We start from the raw sequence: 19,497 nt of genomic DNA on the forward strand, positions 1-19,497 counted from the left end.
GGGGGGACGCTCAGAATGACTGAATTCCACAGAAAAACTGACAAAGAACACCACACGGGGGCAAGCTGTGTGAAGGTGTACGAAGGAAGACTGTGGAGACTTTCACTTTAGACAGTCACGATGGCCCAGGAATGAAGGATGACCAGTAGTGACGTGAACGTTACCCAGCCCACTGGTAGATTCTGGTGTGAGGGAGGCGGTGGCAGCTTGGGAACGGCTCCTGTCATCAGTGTTTCGATAATAACACACCTGTGCTTTACCACTGTCCGTTTTCTGGGGGCCGGGATGGGGGGAGGGGACCAACTGTGAAGTTTATGTCAACAATTCTAAAATCCCAGGTGTATGAACATAAGCAAAGATTACCTTCATGGATGCACCCAGGAAGCAGGCCACTGGCATAATGTTGGCCAACCAGCAAGGTCCCGGCATATCTATTCCAGCGGCGGCTCCATGGCTTCTCCCTCACTCTGCCTCCTTTCTTTCAGCATTCAGTTGTTTTCCCCACCACTCTACCCTATCACAGGCCTAAGAGAGTTTATTAACCAATGGTATTCACAGCCTACAAAGGGGGAATCCCACATCACTTTTTACTTCATTTTATTTATTGATCTATTTATTTGTCTTTACTGGTCTCTTGCTTGCCTGTCTTTATGGGGCCATTTTTGTTTTGAAAGAGGAAAAGAATATACTGTTGGGTGGGTAGAAATGTGTGGAGAATCTGGAAAGAGTTGGGAGGGAGCAAAAACATCAAAACAAAACTGTGTGAAAACAATTTTAGTTAAAAAAGAACCTGGGGCTTATTGATTATTCAGCCAAGTCCCTAAACCAGCGGTTCTCAACTTTTCTAATGCTACAACTCTTTAATATAGTTCCTCAGGTGGTGATTCCCGACCATAAAAATATTTTCATTGCTACTTCATAATTTTGCTATTATAAATCATAATGTAAATATGGGGTATGCAACCCCTGTCAAAGAGTAACTCCTTCCATGGGTTGAGAACCACAGCCCTAAACATTGCTCGTTTTCAAAATACTTTACTATTTGTTTAGTTGAATTTAAAATGTAAACAGGCCAACATAACCTGTTCATTTTATCGTTTTCCATCTAGCTCTGTATATGAAATACTGCCTTCCTAGCTTTAATGTTATCTTTGTGTATGTCTGTTATTAGAGGTGAGAAAGTTCTTTATACTAAATTATGTCTTCTTCCAGGGAAAAATTTTAGCAATTCTCAATATTTTGACATAACTTTACCAAGAAATAAGCCAGGCTTTTAATTCATGATCCAAGGATCACTTTCCCTATTTCATGGATGAAAAGAAGTATGTTTCACTTTTAGTTATGGGCAGAACAGATTGGACAATTGTATTCATATGCAAACAGCAAGACAGAAAAATGTGTGCTGATCAGACTGGGAAATAAATAGGTTCCCCGTCTAGAAGGACAGCAACAAACGCTAAACCTACACACCAGAAAGTGAAAAGTCCACATCTTTTCTTGAATTATGACTCTTAATTCTTATTTTGCCACCAGATTTATAAAAACAATTAAAGTGATGTATATACCACCCCAAAGTCACACTGCTTATTAACGTGTGTATCTACTATCTGAACTACTGAACAAGACAGACCTTTCAACTGAGTGCATCCAAGGACTGCACTATCTTCACCACGGGTTTCTTCAGGCTCTCTAGTTACCTTGTTGTTCGTATTAACAAGTGCATGTCAACTGTAACCTACCCCTCAGCTGAAATGAGTAACAAAACCCTACTGGTTTCTGTCTAAAATTAAAATGTCATAGTCACTTTTGAATTCCTTAATAGGCTTTCAAAGAGTAAAGTGGCAGGAACAGCAGCTTATTTGAGAACAAAAACAAAAATCACAAGTGGATTTATTTCAGATCTCTGACGGCAATCTGGAATGGGCATTTATTTGCAGCTGTGATAGGAATATTGGGCAGACTCGCAGGGCAGAGTGGGAGGGGAGTGTGCAGATGCCCGCTCCGTCTCAGCTCTTGCAGAGCAGCACTGAGGGCACACAGGACAAATGGCCAGCTCTGGCCAATGTTCTCAGCAATCTCCACGACCTTGAGCAAACTTCCTAACTGCTCTGGGCTGCTTTCTCAAGAGTAACAGGCCAGCACAGGTGGCACACCAGCAAAGGCCCGAATGAAAAAGGTACAATGCTTTCTAACACTTCGAATCAACAAGTTCAGGGAATATGAATCCTATTTAATCTTTTTTCCCCTGAGAAGTCTGGCCCTAAATTAAAAATTAGAAAATGTAAATCAGTTCAAAAACAATCATATGGTGCTGTACTTCGTACAGTTCACTAAAGTCAGAACCAATAGTCATTCTTAGGAGAGGTGGTGCACAATTCATTCAGCTTCCCCAAGGTCACTTAAGTGAGATGAGATCACAAAGCTCACATAACATTATGAATAGGTAAAATTAAGAGTAGATATTGAAGTTTTAATGACTCCACTTCCTTTATTGCAGTAACTTCTGTACAAAGCAGCAACTGCAATACTCAGGGTTAAAACATTACAAAAGCATTTGTGACAGGAACAGTACAGTATTATCAAAATATTACATTTTCAAACTTAGCAGATAATCATCCACCAGAGCTCAACTCTTTAAATTATTTCCATAGTCTTAAAAAAACACGCATGTAGAAAGCAATATGAAAAGAGTGTAAAGGAAAACTTAAAGCACAAAGGAAACATTGCAACAAATAAATATTTGATTCAGTAACTGTTAATAATCAACACTAACATTCTCTGTGAACCCACAAATTCTTTACCCATCATAACAATGAGTTCAAATGCCACTGCATAATTATCTTCAAGTTATTATCAATGATTAGGACTAAAAAATAATTTGGCATCAAAATAATCAAAATTCAGCATAAAATAAAAATAGCTTTAATACTAGCTAGCATCTCCAAGAATTGTTGAAACTTTTCATTTTAGAGTACTACCGCAACCTTGAAAATGTCTGACCTGGTATCTAGTGTTAAATGAATGTAATGTAGTTTTTAAAAGAGGAAAGCTTCTTACATTGTTTCACAAACAACGCTCCCTATTACGTGTACTGAGATCCATTTTATGTACTTTATACACAAATGTATGTGATGTATGACATTTAGTTTCTGTACTACAGATCACAATCAAGTTTTCCTGAATGGGGAAAAACCTTTAAAAATAAAAGGCAAGTGTACCTGTGTACATTTCAAGACAGCAGCAGTCAGCCTGGGCCTTATTGTCCATTCAGAAAAATCATGCATGATATGGTTTATTGAATATGACACTTCTATATTGCCTCCAAACTCTGCAGAACTTGAAATAAATGGAACAATGTTGTATTATAATGTAGGGAAAAACCTTAGAAAAAAATCACTTAACTTCATTTTTTTTTAATTTTCTGAATGGAAATGACCAGACATCCAGCTGGTATAAACGTAGGGCATATTCATGCAGCAGAAGTACTGCACCACTGAAAATGCTTTCCTAACACTTTGCTCAAGATGACGGAAACCTGCATGTTCTCCACTCCTGAAACTGATCACCTCCTCAGCAGCACTGGATCTAACTGGATAACCACATGAAGCTACACTATGAGCTTCAAACTGTCTTGGTCCTCCATGAGACCTGTAACCCCTTGATCTGACTTCAGTGTTTATTAAAACAAAACAAAAACCTGTCATCTACTGAGCTGTGGTCACTTTCAAGTTGGAGACACAAGTGACAGACACACAGACATGAATGTGCACCTGTGCACGCATTGCACACACAGACACAGACATGCATGTGCACCTGTGCTCACACTGCACACACACATACAAACCTGCATGTGCACCTGGTGCACGCATTGCACACACACACACAGACATGAAGACACGAATCCCTTGAAATGTGTTCAGGAAATCCTTCCCTGGAAAATGAGAAACTTCACATTAAAAACTGTAGATAAAGCTTCAGGACAGCACATCACACTGTCAAGTGCTTGAATAGGCGACAAGGTCAAACGCACAAACTGGCAGTTTTCTTTAACACAGAAGGTTTAAAGTATTAAGAATGGATTAAAATTCAATGCTCAGAATAATCTGTTCAAACCTGAGTGTATTAAGACTACATGTACTTGACACTTGAATAAATTAAGCCTAAAACCATTTCCACTAAGAAAACAGTGGTCCATTTAACCATTGATAAAATTTTAAGTGATTTTTTTTAAAAAATAAAGGATGGCATAGGCTAGTAAAACTCCTGTAGTGTTTATTGAAAATGTTCTACTAAATGGCATTTCTTTGTCTAAATTTTCTCAAAAAACACCTGTCAGCATGTCTTCAAAGTCCCTCACATTTGAGAGGAATTCTCAATTAGAACACATCGTTTAAAAAATAATACAATGATCTCAGATTTTGCTTGAAAAAGGACATGTGACTTTTCAGCATCATATAGGAAATACTGGGTAGATCCTCACCCTTCTCTAAGATTTACAAGAAACAATACGTAATTTCAATGGAATTAAAAATGGTGTTTTGGGCCTCTATTTCCTAGCTCTACATGTACACATACTCATAGAAACCTAAACTTGGGCTTCATTTTTTGGATACTTTCCCCCATATATTTTATTAGTTTGTCTTTAGTATCTAACAGATACTTTTACAAAAGTAATACAAAACACACAGTACTCAGAACTAACTGGTCAATGGAAGATGAAAGGAGTGTCTACTTAAAGTGACATAAGAAATAAAAATATCTGAAGGCAAAGTTTAACATTCTATAAATTTACAAAAGACAATAGATATATGGATGAAATTTGGTTAGTTTCAGAAGGCACCTCAAGGCTAAAGGCTTTTGTACTCCTTTCCTCACTCAAACAATAACACACTCTTATTGCTTTCAAGTAGCAAAGGACAACTTTACTCTCACGAACTTCAGTCCGACGGGAAAGACTAACCAGTCACTGAGACTGAGATGTGGAGTAGAGTAGAACTCAAGTCTAGGTAGATCTACCAATGGAGCAACTTTTCCCTGTGCTTTCAAATAAAGAAGACTGAAACAAAGTCCCAGTTCACCAGTGTGATAGGAAGGTGTTACTGACGATTTCAGCGCTTTCGCTAGGCACTGAAGTACCATTCCTGGAGGGCAGTCCATGGTGCAGAATAATTAAGAATAGAAGGTAAGGACGCTCTGATGATTCCCACGAACTAGGAGGATTGGTGGCAGGTCTTTAGATAGAGCTTCTAACCAAGCCATATACAAAGCACTGGACACAGCACCTTTCCGTGCAACTGGGAGACTCCTAGGATCAGAATGAGAAGACACTGAGCAATGCTTTGAAGAAGAAAACGAAACAATTATTAATTAGATCCCAATTCCCATGAAAAATCTGAGTGGAGGGAAACTGCATATATACAACAATAATTAGTATACATAGTCTCATTTCACTATCCTCAGATTCAATGGATTTTCAAACATTTGTCCTTATTCATAAGTATTTCTGTGAATTTCAATATATGTAATTCATATTTAGTATTAAAAATAATAACATATTATTCGATCAAATTTACTCTTCACTAAGGACAGGTTTCTTTAGAAGAAAAACATATTTGTATTAGAAATCAGACAGTGGAAGTTATAGATGAAAAATGAAACATAATTAAATATGTGTTAAATTTAACTTTTCTTGTGAATTTTAATTTCTATTTATCAAGCTATCTATAGACCTATAAGGGTTTATAGAGATATTCATAGACCTACACGGATTCATTCTAAACTTCTATGGTTCAGTGTCTTTCACTATAGAACTCTACAAACCATCAGCACAAATTGAAAACATTGGGTTTGGAGTTACCCTAACAGTTCCTTAGCACCAAGGCATCTATTTCATCTTGGTTTCTGGGTGCCTGAGCTTTTCTTATCTGTTTAGGGTCTCAGAACTGAAAAAAATCCAGGATCACATCATCTCTAATTAACATAGGTCCGCAGAAAAAAGGCTGGGGTCGGCTCCAACACTTCTATCTAGTTCAGAGACAGCATGTCTGCATGGAAAACACTTGCAAGGGAAACATGGGGGTGGATTCAGGCACGAACTGCTGTACCGGGTTAATATTCTAAATAACCTTTCACACTTATCTTTATATGAGAAAGCTGCCTGGGGTCCAAATTCTACTGTGAGCCCCTCCTGTGCCACCCACACCTGTGGCTGTGTTAGGGAATTTTGAAAAGGTGAAAAAGAAATCAAAGAATATGAATGTAAAAGTTCAGAATAACCAACCCAAACAAACTACTCAGACTGACACAAGGGTACACAGTATCTCTTGTTCATGTATAAATGCTAGCTCCACATACTGAAGGCAACCACATTTTAAACTTTGAGTTTTCCTTTTTATAGGTAATATCTTTTCAATACTCTGAGTACTTATTTACTGGGCCTTGTAGTACAGGACTGAAATTCCAGCACTTGGGAGGTAGAGGCAGAGTCAAGTTTAAGAACAGCCTAGGCTATAAATTAAAAACAAAATAAAAAAGCAAACCACCCGAGCTGTGACTGTTACTGTGGAACCAACCGCGTTCTGACTGGATCTGAGGCCTGCTCCAGAGGACAAAAATCACGGCTGGTCTTGTAATCAGTGTCAAAAGCTCCTGCCCAGGTTGTCATTGGCCCTAGGGGTTAACCTACTTCTATTGTTTTATTAAACAGTTAGGTAGACAAACTACCTTCTAAATACCCATATTTAGAAGTGCTGCCCTCAACTGTTAAAAAAAAAAAGCTTCTCATAGAGGGCAATAGTTAATGCGAGACTCATAACTTGTCAAAACACTGAGTAAGCGACTGAGTTCTTGGTCATGAATGGGCATCTATTATCACACACGTGCCCTCCACTTCCAGCCAAGACTCAGAGTGCCGAGGAAGAGGAGGAAGAAGACAGTAGGAGCCAGAGGGCAGGGAGGAAGTCTGTGAGAGGTCACTTTCTGGAAATGACAAGGCCACTGTGCACATGAACGCACACTGATGTGGCTATCTGCACAGGTCAAAATTCCATCATGAACTGGGGAGGGGCTCCCAAGGCCCCATCCCTATCTGAGAAGCTACTGGAAGTTTAAGTCTGCTTTGGGAGGGACAGTCTTCTTTGGGGGTTTGCTCACTGAGAGGTTGTCCCACATTCATACACATACGCAGCACCAATTGGACACAGTTTCTTATTTAAAAGACACAAAAAAAGGGACTGAAGGGATGCCATGGCAATTAAGAGCACACACTGCTCTTTGGAGGGCTCAGGTTCAACTCAGCGCCTACACAAGGGAGCTCACAACTGTAAACCAGCTCCAGGGACTCTGGAGACTCTGGCCTTTCCAGGTATATGTATGCCACACTCATATCCCATAGAACCTGGAGCAGAACCTACTACCACGACTTTTCTAAACTAGTCAACTTCTAATTACATTCTAAGTCCTTATCCTTATGCAGCTCACTCATGAAGAAAGCTTTTTTGTAGCACACAGAAACCATTACAGACTACAACTGGTCACAATGCATAAAACAACTGACTTTGGAGCACTCAACCCCACTTAATACATCCACAACCACAACCCCTATACCTAACTAAGGCTTGGGGAACATGACTAAAGAGGGGGCGGCAAGATTGTAACAGCCAGAGGACTTGGATGTCTGCATTCTATATCAAAGGGAAGTTGTGACCATGAGGTAAGACCTAAACAGTGACAACACAAGCTGACATGCCAACGTGCATAGGAGAAATGCCGTGAGGCATCACACGAGATGAAAAACTAAAGGCAATTAAGCAAATTAATTTAAAAATAATAATTAAGTAGATTAATTTAAAAAATCCAGGGATGAGTCCCCAGTTATAAAGGCTGACCCAATTATAAGTGGTCAGCCTTAAAAACATACATATGAGCAACACTATGTATGTGCATATCAGTTTATTATAACAATAATTATTTAGTACCTTATTATAATAACTAAAGAAAAGTGACAAATATGAGAGGAAGAAAAATGAACAGAGGAATTGAGAGGAGAATGATGTAAATACATTACTCATGAAATTCTTAAAACTTTTCAAAACCCATTAAGTACTGTTACAATAGACACAGACACATGCACACACCTTCATGAAAATAGTCCAAACCTTATTCCAACAATACTTACATGACAATAATATTGGCTGTATTTGAGTGCTCCTTTAATAATTCATTTAACCTGATCTGCCGGTATGTCTGAAATGGAAAAGGACAGATCATTCCTAAACATCTGACAATTAGAACTGTGAACAAAGGCAGACTGTAGCTTAGTAACCAGTGTGTAAGCCCAGGTAGCTATGTGCTAGAACTTCAGCACTACGAGAGAAAAAGGAGGCACAGGAAGGAGGAGGAACGAGAAGAGGAGGAGAAAGAAGAAACCACTATGGTTTGTAAAACAAGTAGCAAAAACAAATTTTGTATAAAAAAACACTATTTAGAAAAATATTTGATGCTGCTTCCTAGCTTCCCACCATTCAAATATAAAACACCCTTAATGGAGGTTTAGCTTACATAAGCATTTCCTCTGTTTCAAATCACAGTGTTTGGTATAGCGAGTCTATGAAATCACATGTAAGATAGTGAAAAGGAGACAGAGTGAAGAGTACCTTGGTCTTATAAAGCTCAAGCTCATTGTCTGTTATTCGCCAAGGCTCGTCTTCCTTCATTTTATCTGCAATTTCCTGTTCTTTGTCATCTTCATGAAGTCTGTATGGCTCAATCATGTCCTCAAAAGCAGCAATACTTGAAAAAATAGACAGGATACCAACAATTTTATTTTGAATTATATATCACAAATAACTTCAGTAGAAATTATAACTTGTTACAAACTTGTAATCATTTGTATCACTGGGTAAGAAAACAGTAATTTCCAGTCTCTCAGACTGCAGGGCTAGAACTGCACAGGCGTTAACAAGGCTGGAACTGAAGCTCATTCGTCACGCTGTCTGCCCTTGTCTGTGTCAACCCTCAAACTAAAGAACGGCACACCAGCCAACGTGATTCCTGAGCGATACGTAAAACACAGCAAATCATTCCCAACTCAATGTAAAACATCATCTTTGCTCAGCTCTGTAACTCATTTAACACATGCCAAAAATTAGTTATTCCTGATAAAATGCATACAGACTGTAACTGCCTCTCTGTGCCATTTTCAGGAAGACTATTTATTCCAAGAGTAGAAAGTGTTTGAGTAAGAGACTCTTGACGCCCACTATTACTGGGAAACTCAGATTTTCACTATAAAAGTAAACAATGGAAGTAATACACATGTAAAGTTAGCATCAAATGCTTTTAGTGACTGTGGGCAAGAAACACCTGGAACATAAAACCTCTCTGCAATTTCTGGGGCACTAACAGTTTCCAGAAAGCATGTGAGAAGAGTGAACCCCTTCTGAAAACTCAGTTCTTTACAGCTTACTTCAGTATCACTGGCCACCAATTACAACATGGTTTCACAGAACTCGGGGCAGAGAAAAGGCCCTGATAATCATTCCAAGTTAAATTATCTGTGTCTGCACATGCCAAAAGAGTTGGAAATTTATACAGAATAATTTATCCAGCAACTTACTTTTCTTTATTTGGTTTGGTGTTGATATCTCCTAGGACCATGATATCAGAGAAATCTATTCGGAATTTACTAAGTAAAGTAGCCATCCTATGACAAAAAAAAAACACAAACCAGCATTCAGACATGCAAAGGATGTTAAGTATTTTTACTCTCTACATATGTGATAAGGTAACTTAAAGAGAAAGTCTATCAGTTGCTACACAAATGTCCTGAATTAACTGATATTCTCCATTAAAAGAAAGCACTGAAACTGCCTGAGTAGAGATGACTATCATCTAAGTCTCTATCCCTGCCTACTATCTACAATGGTTAATCTTCACTCTCAACTGGACTGTATTTGAAATCACTTAGGAGACATACTTCTGCGTGTGTCACTGAGGAAATTTCCATAAAAACTGAGCAGTGTCTTCTGTTTCCTGACTGCAGACACAAAGAGTCTTTGACTGCTGCACACTGCAGCCAGCATGCCTTCCTCCATGCTGACTGTCTCTGCAACCTAAGCCCTCACAAACACTCCCCTTTCCCACGCTGTCCCTCAGGCACTCAGTTACAGCAACGAGAAAGTAACTACTACAGCCCAAAGGGCTGAGCCAGGGCTATCCATAATGTCATGTGACACCCAGCTTGATAAAAAGTAATTTTAATCAAGGCATATTGGAAGGATATATCTGATAACAAGCCTCTTTTAAGTTATTTTTGGGTTACTACCTATTGGATTTATGTTAAAATATCCCAAGGCCCAAAAAGAACTTAAGGCCAAACTGAAGATCCAGTTCATGAAAGAGTAGTTCATAGTGTTTGTCTTTGAAGTGGTCAGGGAAAGGAGTACAACAAGCCTGGCCTTTGGCAAATAAACACCTCGTTCAAGGTCTTGTATGAGGGGGGTCATGTCAACAAAAAGCTGAAACACCCAAGAAAAGCAATCAATAAAACAAGATCCTATGTTTTATAAAATGACAGCTTTAGAAAGAAAAATATGAGAAATATGTCTTCCATAATTCCCTGTTGAAAATGAATACCTAATTGAATTCGGTATCTCTTAGTCCCAATCTGCTAAGCATTACAGAGCCCACAGAACTAAAATTTAAGAAAGTGATGCAAGCGGCCTCACATGTTAACTGACTGAGGAAGGAAATGTGTAGGAGAGAGAAAGGGAAATATGGTAAGGCCCAGCACTGAAGAACTAAACCGGGTTCAAGAGAACCCAACATTTTGTTGTCTAAGTTTCCTCCAAGTTTGATATACTCCACCCTGCATAGAAGCTCCATAAGCAGGAAGGCAAACAACACAAAACAGTCTCATAAAGTTCCGGAAACTGACCATATTCACTGGGCTCCTCCCTCCCAGAGATGCCAAGCTGCCAGGAAGAGGGTTAGACCAGAGTCACCGGCAAAGGGCATGAGGGCACTCTCCCACTGCGGGCAGTGCAGTGGCGGCAGGTTTCCAGCTTTCAGGAGCTGTCACCACGCTGGGGTGGGCCTTGGTAATGCGACTGTCTTCGAGTCTTCTCTGCTCCTAAGAACCCCTCAACCATACTCCTGTAAGTATTCCCAATAAAACTCAGTGTTTCACCAGGTAGGACTTTGGGAGTGTCCGCGTGGTCTTGTCATGCGCTCCTTAACTGGGGTGAGTAGATGTGTATGTTGTGTCTCCCCAGGAAAAGTCTCACAGTACAACACATTTACACAGATGAATGAGGCAAAGGAAGAGCTATGTGTATAAGAAAGAGATAGAACAGGTAGACCAAAAATGCCTGAAATCCCCCAAATGTAGACAGCATGTAGGGGTGGGGACAAGAGAGAAAGGGAAGAAACAGACTGTCAGAAACCTTTCTTTATGCCACACGGCTGCACTCACATGAGGAGGCTACAGGACTGTGGGAGGATCAGTCACAACTCTCAGACTTTCTACGTGAAAGTGGGAACAATGTGTGCTGTACCCTGCAGGGACAAGGCCAGGAGAGGAGCACCAGAATCCAGACTCATGGCAGTACAGATGGCAATAGTATGCTAATGTCTTCAAAGCCATACAATTTCTCTACATATGAAAAGGCAATTTCTACGCACTTTCTCTCAAATGATTAGAGATATGCTTCTAACACCTGACAATACAGGTATTAATAAAAACTTTCTAAAATGTCAATGTGTTAGTCTATCACATGTAAGTAAAATTATGCACTTATAATTTAAATATAAATGTCAAAAAAGAAAGAGGATGAGGTTCTATTTAATGAAACTTTTGCAGTATCAGTTAATACTTCATGGTCTATATATGGATTTTATTTTATCAAATCTCTATCATGTCAAGGCTATTTGATTAATGCTCTCCAACTTAAAACAAACTTACGCTCTCCGGTCATGGTCTATTCTGTTTATTTTTCCACCAATGAATACTCGGATCTTACAATCTTTCCACTTTTTCTTGGTAGTCAGAAGATAGGGTATCAACAAGGTCAAACCTGAATTACAAAAATATAATAAACTCTTTTTAAAAAATGCTTTTATCTCAAACAAAAATATTTATTTTCAACTTGGTCTCAAAAACCACATTTATTATATAACTCAATGTAAAGTAAAATCTGTCCTCCCCTGACAGTTCTGTCAAGGAGGGAGTCCAAGGGAGTGGTTTAGCCCAAGAACTGCAGTTCTTTATGTAAGCAGTAGAACTGGATGGTGGCCTAGGGCAGTCAAAAAATTGGTTGTGGACAGAAAGGGAAAGGAAATTAATATAGTCTAATGGGAGCAAGTTTCACACTGAAATGAGAAAGACAAAAAGTTATATGGAATTGGCTTCTTTCAAGCTCTAGATAGTGCACACATGCATACATACATATTATATATATTCCCCAGCTTTCCTCCCTGAGGGGCCTGGTAACAAAGAATTATCCTAGAAGTCACAGGCATACTGCTTCTAAGTACTGCTCTTGACTAAAAGGTCCTTTCCATATAGAGGAAGGGATAAGTCTAGGATACCATCGTATTTCAGGAAGCAACTGCCAAAATGAGTGCTCTATAACACATGAACATATTAAGTCACCTTAGGGAAGTGAGAGATGACCCTGCTGGCTGGATGTGGACAATCAGAGAACTAAACAAATGATGACAGTAATAAACTATATCCTTTTGGATAAACCAAGAATCAATGACTCGAAGAGACAAGCTCTTCTTTACAATGAAATGCCGACCAATCAATGAGGACAGAACGGTGGGGGTGAAAATGAATCACCTGGAAGCACAATAGTCGTTCAGAGTGACTGAATGTGAATCCGAGTGTAACGGCTGAGGAAGAACAGTCTATTTGCAGAGCCTCCCAGGAACCATTAAAAGGGTAAGTCTGAAAAACCACACTTTCCTCAACAACTTACTTCACACCAATATGCCACTCTTGGTGAGATGCAGACAGAAGAGAGCAGTATCACTTTTCTGCTGTTTCTGCCAAAAATTCATAAAATGAAACTAATTCTGACCAATCTAACTGCACTCCAAATCAAGTGACAGTCACAACCTGGTCTGTAGTAGTTAATAAAATGACACTGTCACAATGCTCAAGAACGGACTAAAGTACCCTGAAGGACCCTGAAGGGACGATGCATGATTCTCACACTGATTCTTGTGCTGTTGGAGTGGGATGCAAACCTGAATGTGGTAAACACATGAAAATTGTATGCCGTTTCTTAGCACTGTTCTTACATATTAAGTAAATTTCTAATTATTTAAAAGATGTATTAATGGCCTTACCTCCATCATCAAAAAGCCACCAGACATCAATAGTATTCTTTCCTTGTTTTTTCTGGAACTGTGTACTGGCTTCAAGAAGCTTTTGGTCAGCTACATTTAAAGGTGCAACAGGATCTTTGGATTCTAAAGGAGTAAGCAAAAAATTACGACAGATAGGAAGTAAATGTCAAATCTCCTTTTACTATATTCCTAGAATTTCCTAGCATTTCTAAATTCAGATATATTTATATGCAGATAGCTGTATATGACTTCCATTATAAGCCAGTAGTTGCTTATAACAGATTTTAAAAGTACTTTTTGTCTTATAATAGGTAAACTCACCAAAACTACCCAACTGTCTAGTATTATGAAGTATTCTGGTGAAATCTGCTGGAATGCTAAATACCATACATTTACCGATGGAGTTCAGCTTTCCTGGAGAGCTGCTTTAGGTTAATAGATCAAGCCTTAATACTGTACTTGTCCTGTGAGGTTTCTTTTATTATCTGCTATCTCAATGATTTAGAGTTCAAAGGCACTACTAAATAAAAAGCTGTATTTGGAAGATGGTTGGATAAATACTAATATATATTCTTACAATTACCAAGGAAGTGTGCTTATTAATCATTTGTCCCCTCAATATGTGATACACAATGTCAAAGACATAGCCACATCTTTCTGAGTCACAGACAGATGGTAGAAACTCCTGGAAATGGTACAGATACGCTGCATGTCTGTAAAGAGTTCCAATTTACATTTCTAGGAATTAAAAAAAAAATCAGCATTGACTCTGTGAGCAAGCAGATGACTATTATGAAACTCCACTACCACAATTTAAAAACAGAAATTTACAGAAGGAACTCTGGTCCTTTTTCCAGAAGGTCCATCATTCACTTTTCATGCTGCCATGATGTAAGCAAACATGACAAATGATTTGCATGATGACGTAATATGGCTACCAAACCGCACTGCTCCGTAACTCTCACCTCTATCTCCTTCTCTTAACATTCATGTACGCTGACATGACTGTATCTCCCAAACGCAGCACGACTGTGAGAAATAGTGCAATTTTTGAAACAAAAAATATATTAGTATCAAAATCAAGAATTTGGCTGGGTACAGATGGTAAGGAGTGTAAGCGATACTGTGGACACGCCTACTCCAGTGTCCCTGCTTATTGGACCATGCAGTTTAAATCAGGAAAAGACCCAAAAAACAAAAACCCTGACTTTTCAGGTTTGTGTATTTCAGAAACACCATGACGATTCAAAAGACTGTAATAACAGTTTGTCCCAGTGAGACTTAATGCTTTCATTGGAATAAAATTAATTTTACTAATCTGCATTTAATAGGTAACTGTAATATCACCTCACCATGGAAATAAAAACTAAATTAAAATAAAAGGAAAACAATAGAGCTGGAATTAGAGAGTTAACAGTATGAGAAGGGGATTAAAATAAAATGATGAACAATGCCTGCCTTTTTTCAACAGTGGCTGAGTTGGAGTCTTGCCATCCTCTTCCTCATCTAGATTATGTTTAAAAAACACAAAATATGAAGTTAATCGCCTTTATAATCATAGAGTAATGGAAATGTAAATAGAGCACATTATATACAAGACAGTGTGAAGAAACAGCCCATGAGAAATGATTACTACTGAAAGTTAATATTTTCTATACTGAGTGTTTAATATTTTTTAAAACACATATCTTTATAAAGACCATACAGAGTGAATGATGAACACCCACACTGAAATTTTATATCTGTAAAATTATTCAGAAGAGCCAGCAGATTTTGTAAACATTAAACTTTATACTTGAAATTAGCTGAGAATATCAAAGCGTGTAGAGTGGATGCATGACTCTGAGAGACCACCTTGGCAGATCACACACAAGCTTCAAACAGGTCACCGCACCACTACACAAATGGCTGAACGCACCTGGATTGTACACGGCAATCAGAACTTGGAATATTAAGGAATTTCATCAGAGTAAAATGCCAGTTTATAAAGGAATTCTTTTCTTCAAATAAAGTTTATATACACATACATATGTGTGCATATATTCACCAGCTTATATTCAAATATTTACCAATTTGCTTTCTGGGGTAAGTAGTTTTTCTAACTCCTTTTTTCCCCATAGATGTAAATTTACTTGTTTAAAGTAAGCAAACTAGAGACTTAGAAATTTTAAGAACATTTTGCAAAGGGATCCAAAGGAAAATTCCCAGCTTTCAATAGTATCTCTCACACTATCCTCTGGGAACCAGACCTGGTTAGTTGATGCCTTGCTTTCTCACTGGTAGAAATGTACCTATCCCTTAAGGCTATAGAATTGCAAGCCCTGCTCAAAAAAGCTGAGGCTGGTACAAACTAAGTACTTACAGGGTATTCTCTTCTTGTCCCTTTGTACACTATATGCCTTCGTAAGCAAGACAGATAAAACCAATACTTGGACTATATATTGGAATGTTTCTAATCCTGAAAATCTTTTTTTTTACAAAGTATCCATTTTTCTTAAAATATCTATGCTGATTTTGAGAATTTGTCAATAGAAAACAGAAAAATCAACCTATATAACTGTTACTTTTTATGCATGTTATGGAAAAAACTAATTAAATTTTAAATATTACTGTTATAAAGTATTAATATCTGCTTTTGAAAATTTAGTAATGGATGGTTTATATTCATTTAAAGGAGTTTATATGCCAAAGCCACAGTGGCATTTAAAATGACTGATAATATTACCTATCTGTGCAAGTGTCTGAAAGGGGACAACTTATAGGAGTCAGCTCTCTCCTTCCACTCTTTAAGTCCCAGGGATCAAATTAAAGTCATAAGACAGCGCAAATGCCTTTTTCCAACAGGGCCTTACTACCCACCAAAGTAACTCTTTAAGTCAGGCTAAATGCATCTAAAATTTTACAACAGAGTAGAAATGTACTAACCTAGTTTCCTACTTTTTAAAACTATGAAGTTGTAGCACACATTGATAAGTTAATGTTTTATTACTATCTTCTTAGATGTGAGTGCAGAGTAGCTTCTAGGAAATGATCAATACAACTGCATGCATTGATTCCTAATAAACTACACAGAAAGGGTCTGTTTCAGACAAGAAAACGGGGGAAGGGCAAAAGAATGTACACATAAATTAAAATAAATGCATAACAAATAAACAGAATCAGTTTATGGAATGCATAGAGAACACAAAAAAGAATAATAAAGCCACCAAGGACTGAGAGGAGAAATGTGTGCAGGTCACACTTTCTACTACTGCACTAGGCAATTACACAGGAAAGAAAAGAATAAAAAGCAACATTAACGCTTTCAAATAATCTAAAAGATAAATTGTGCAGAGACATGGTTTGTCCAAGGCTATCAATTTCATAAAAAGATGGTAGTCATCTTAGAGAAATAAAAAGTACACTATGGCTTGATGATTTACAGTGCAGATTTCTTTCTTAGTGCGTTATCAGCTGGAACAGGACAGAGGAGATACGAGTCTCAACAGAGGTCAGAGAGTGAGGGCAGGAGAGTAAGATTTGGAAGTCATCCCTCTTCTTACGGCAGAACACACAAGCTTGTGGATGGAACTACCTGTAAGCCTCATGAAAAAGGAGGTGCTCTTCCCAAGTTCAAACAAAAATATTTGAAAGCAAACTACTTAAAACTATATTAGTAATAATTAATTGGCATGGTTTCTGTTTTAAGGAAAAAGCAAACAATGTCTAGCTTAAGAAAAGGAACTTTGTAATGTATGTTATACTCAAAAGTCAATCCCCTCCACTTTAACACCAACTCTTGATAAAAATCTCTCTGAGTGGAAATTACCTTTATGTGTAATGGATTTTTCACCAGATGACTTGCAAGTATTTTGATCTGACTTTTTACTGCAGTCCACATTCACCACCACATCCTTGGTACCTGGGGATTTTTCTTGTGAAGATAGTAATTCTTCTGTAGATATGAAAGTATTTAAAACAGTATCAAAGATTGTATTTTAACTATTCAAAGTGACATGGCTTCATAGTAAAAAGGTAAACCAGTATCCCTTGTGAAATAGTAAGGTGTGATAAGTGGTTTCTTAAGAAACAACTGAAGTGTTTAAAATGATTGTCCATGTAAATATGTCAGTACTAGTGGCTAAGTAGGGTCCTGGGGAGTGAGTAAGTAATAAACGTCAACTGGAAAACACATATAAAGACAATACAATACAAAATTGATAATCTGTCCATAATGCTCATCACTAATTTGTATGGAGGGACAGAAGCAATAGGAGATATGGGATCCAAGTGCCAGCACTACGCTAAGGGGTTAAAAGAATTCACCTCTTTACTGTTCAGGACAACCCTATGAGGTACATCGCTAGGCATTAACAGACAAGCAAACAGGCCCAGAAGCTACCAAACCTGCCCAGGCTACAAAATTATGGGAAAAGGCTGTAAGTTTTAGAAGACATCCACCTGGGCTCAACACCAGATATCAGCAAAGGACAAGGCCTTCAAAGAAGTACTTCATAATGATCATAGATACACAATACTTTTAAAAAATGTTTCAGTCACATTCAAACCCCACTAAATAATAGAATTGAATAATACATTATTCCTGTGAGTGACAGGGGCACAGCTTCTAATTATGCAGTGTTAATAGGTATGAGTCAGATTCTCTAAACATAGTCATTGGTACAAGGCTTCAAATGAGGTTCTGCTAGATTCATTTCAGAGAAAGAAAAACACATTTTCAGCCAGCAAAGCGTGTTTATTTCATAGAGAACTCAAAGTGTTTCTTCAAAGTTGCAGAGTTGCAAAGTTACTCTTAAAGGTGAGCAGTGTAAAGTCAAAGAGTTTAAATCGATGAGCTGATTACAAGTTTTTATATGCTTCTTGTCTTTTTCAACTAATCTGATGATTTCATTAATTAACTGTATAAGGGGAAATGGTAACTATTCAGTATTTTTGAATTAGCAAAAAATTAGAAAGATATGAAAATTTCCATTTTCATAAAATCTGCAAGAAAGTTATACCTTAAATTGGGTCTTAAAATTGTCACTTTAAAAATACTTTAAATGTATGCATTGTATTATTTAACTTACAGCCAAAGTAGTGATGTAAGTATTTTAGTAGAGGTTCAAATATTTTTCTCATCCAATTTTTACAAAAAATTTGGTTGGTCAATTTACAATCATAACTAATGTCTGCCTTTCTTAAGTGTATGATTTATAAATCATAAATTCTATCCTCTTCATTAATAATAAATAATTAGCCATGCTTTATGATGCAGACATTGTTGGCTTCTAAGCAAGTCTGATTCAAGACATAAAGATGATGGCAATTATGAAAGTCAGTGAAGGACGTGTAACAACTAGGCACGATTTTCTAACAAAGTGATACATACTTTTAAAGGCAACCTCTACTGTGGAGCACTCACCTTGTCCCTGGAGGTGGGATATGTCCAGGCCCTCCTTCAGGCGGATAACCACAACTCCATACTGTATGTCGAAAGCATCACTGCGATGGAGAAAGGAAGCATCACAGAACCGTTATGCTCTGTAGGAAGTGAAAGGACCTATACACCTCTAAAATTACTGTCAGCTCTAAATGTCTGTTTTCTTTAATATGCTTTGAAAATCCGTCAGTGGGAGATGAATCATGTTAGTTCCGAATCCCACACCTTTCTTCTATAATACCCTTGTTACTACACAAGCTTCTATTACAGTAATGTGCGACCTGATGCTCTGGTCAGAAGCACACTGTATACACAACTTCCCACGCATAGCCTAAGTGCAGCCTAGCTCTCTGCACCTACTCTCTCTCAAAGCCACCTCACAACATACTTCCTGGAATTCACACCATCACCAAGCACCACAACTGACTCATGCAGCAGCTTTTTAGAGCAGGAACAGATTTGTTTGGTTGGTAATTGTTTGGTTGTTCATTTATTTAAATTTTATTTTATTTTTCATTTTGTGTCTGTGTGTAGAAATGTGTACCTAAGTGTCTGTGAGAACAGAGGCCAGAAGGACTGGATGTCCCTACAACTGGAGCTACAGCCACCTGAAGAGGGTTCTGGCAATAGAACTTGGGTCCCCTGGAGCTGAGTGGTCTTAAACACTGCACCATCTAGCCCCCTCCATTTGCAAGGCAATATGACAGAAAACAACTATTACA

At 38.0% G+C, this 19,497-nt stretch overlaps 1 protein-coding gene across 2 annotated transcripts in view; it reads right to left on the reverse strand.

Moving 5' to 3' along the window:
• Positions 1-2,462: 2,462 nt before the first annotated feature.
• Slc12a2 (solute carrier family 12 member 2) overlaps positions 2,463-19,497 on the reverse strand; it is a 66,193-nt gene continuing 49,158 nt past the window's right edge. Inside the window, exons 19-27 of one of the 2 annotated variants that reach the window (XM_075968619.1) lie at positions 18,758-18,837; positions 17,162-17,287; positions 14,812-14,859; positions 13,354-13,476; positions 11,963-12,074; positions 9,617-9,703; positions 8,655-8,790; positions 8,177-8,244; positions 2,463-5,305 (exon numbers count right to left, since the gene is read on the reverse strand). In XM_075968619.1, the coding sequence (XP_075824734.1) occupies positions 5,170-5,305; positions 8,177-8,244; positions 8,655-8,790; positions 9,617-9,703; positions 11,963-12,074; positions 13,354-13,476; positions 14,812-14,859; positions 17,162-17,287; positions 18,758-18,837 (916 nt within the window). In that variant the 3' untranslated portion in view covers positions 2,463-5,169. The remainder of the gene's footprint in view (positions 5,306-8,176; positions 8,245-8,654; positions 8,791-9,616; positions 9,704-11,962; positions 12,075-13,353; positions 13,477-14,811; positions 14,860-17,161; positions 17,288-18,757; positions 18,838-19,497) is intronic. The other variant, XM_075968620.1, reaches the window with a different exon arrangement.

The sequence above is a fragment of the Microtus pennsylvanicus genome, chromosome 4, assembly GCF_037038515.1.
Source record: "Microtus pennsylvanicus isolate mMicPen1 chromosome 4, mMicPen1.hap1, whole genome shotgun sequence".
Lineage (NCBI taxonomy): Eukaryota > Metazoa > Chordata > Mammalia > Rodentia > Cricetidae > Microtus > Microtus pennsylvanicus.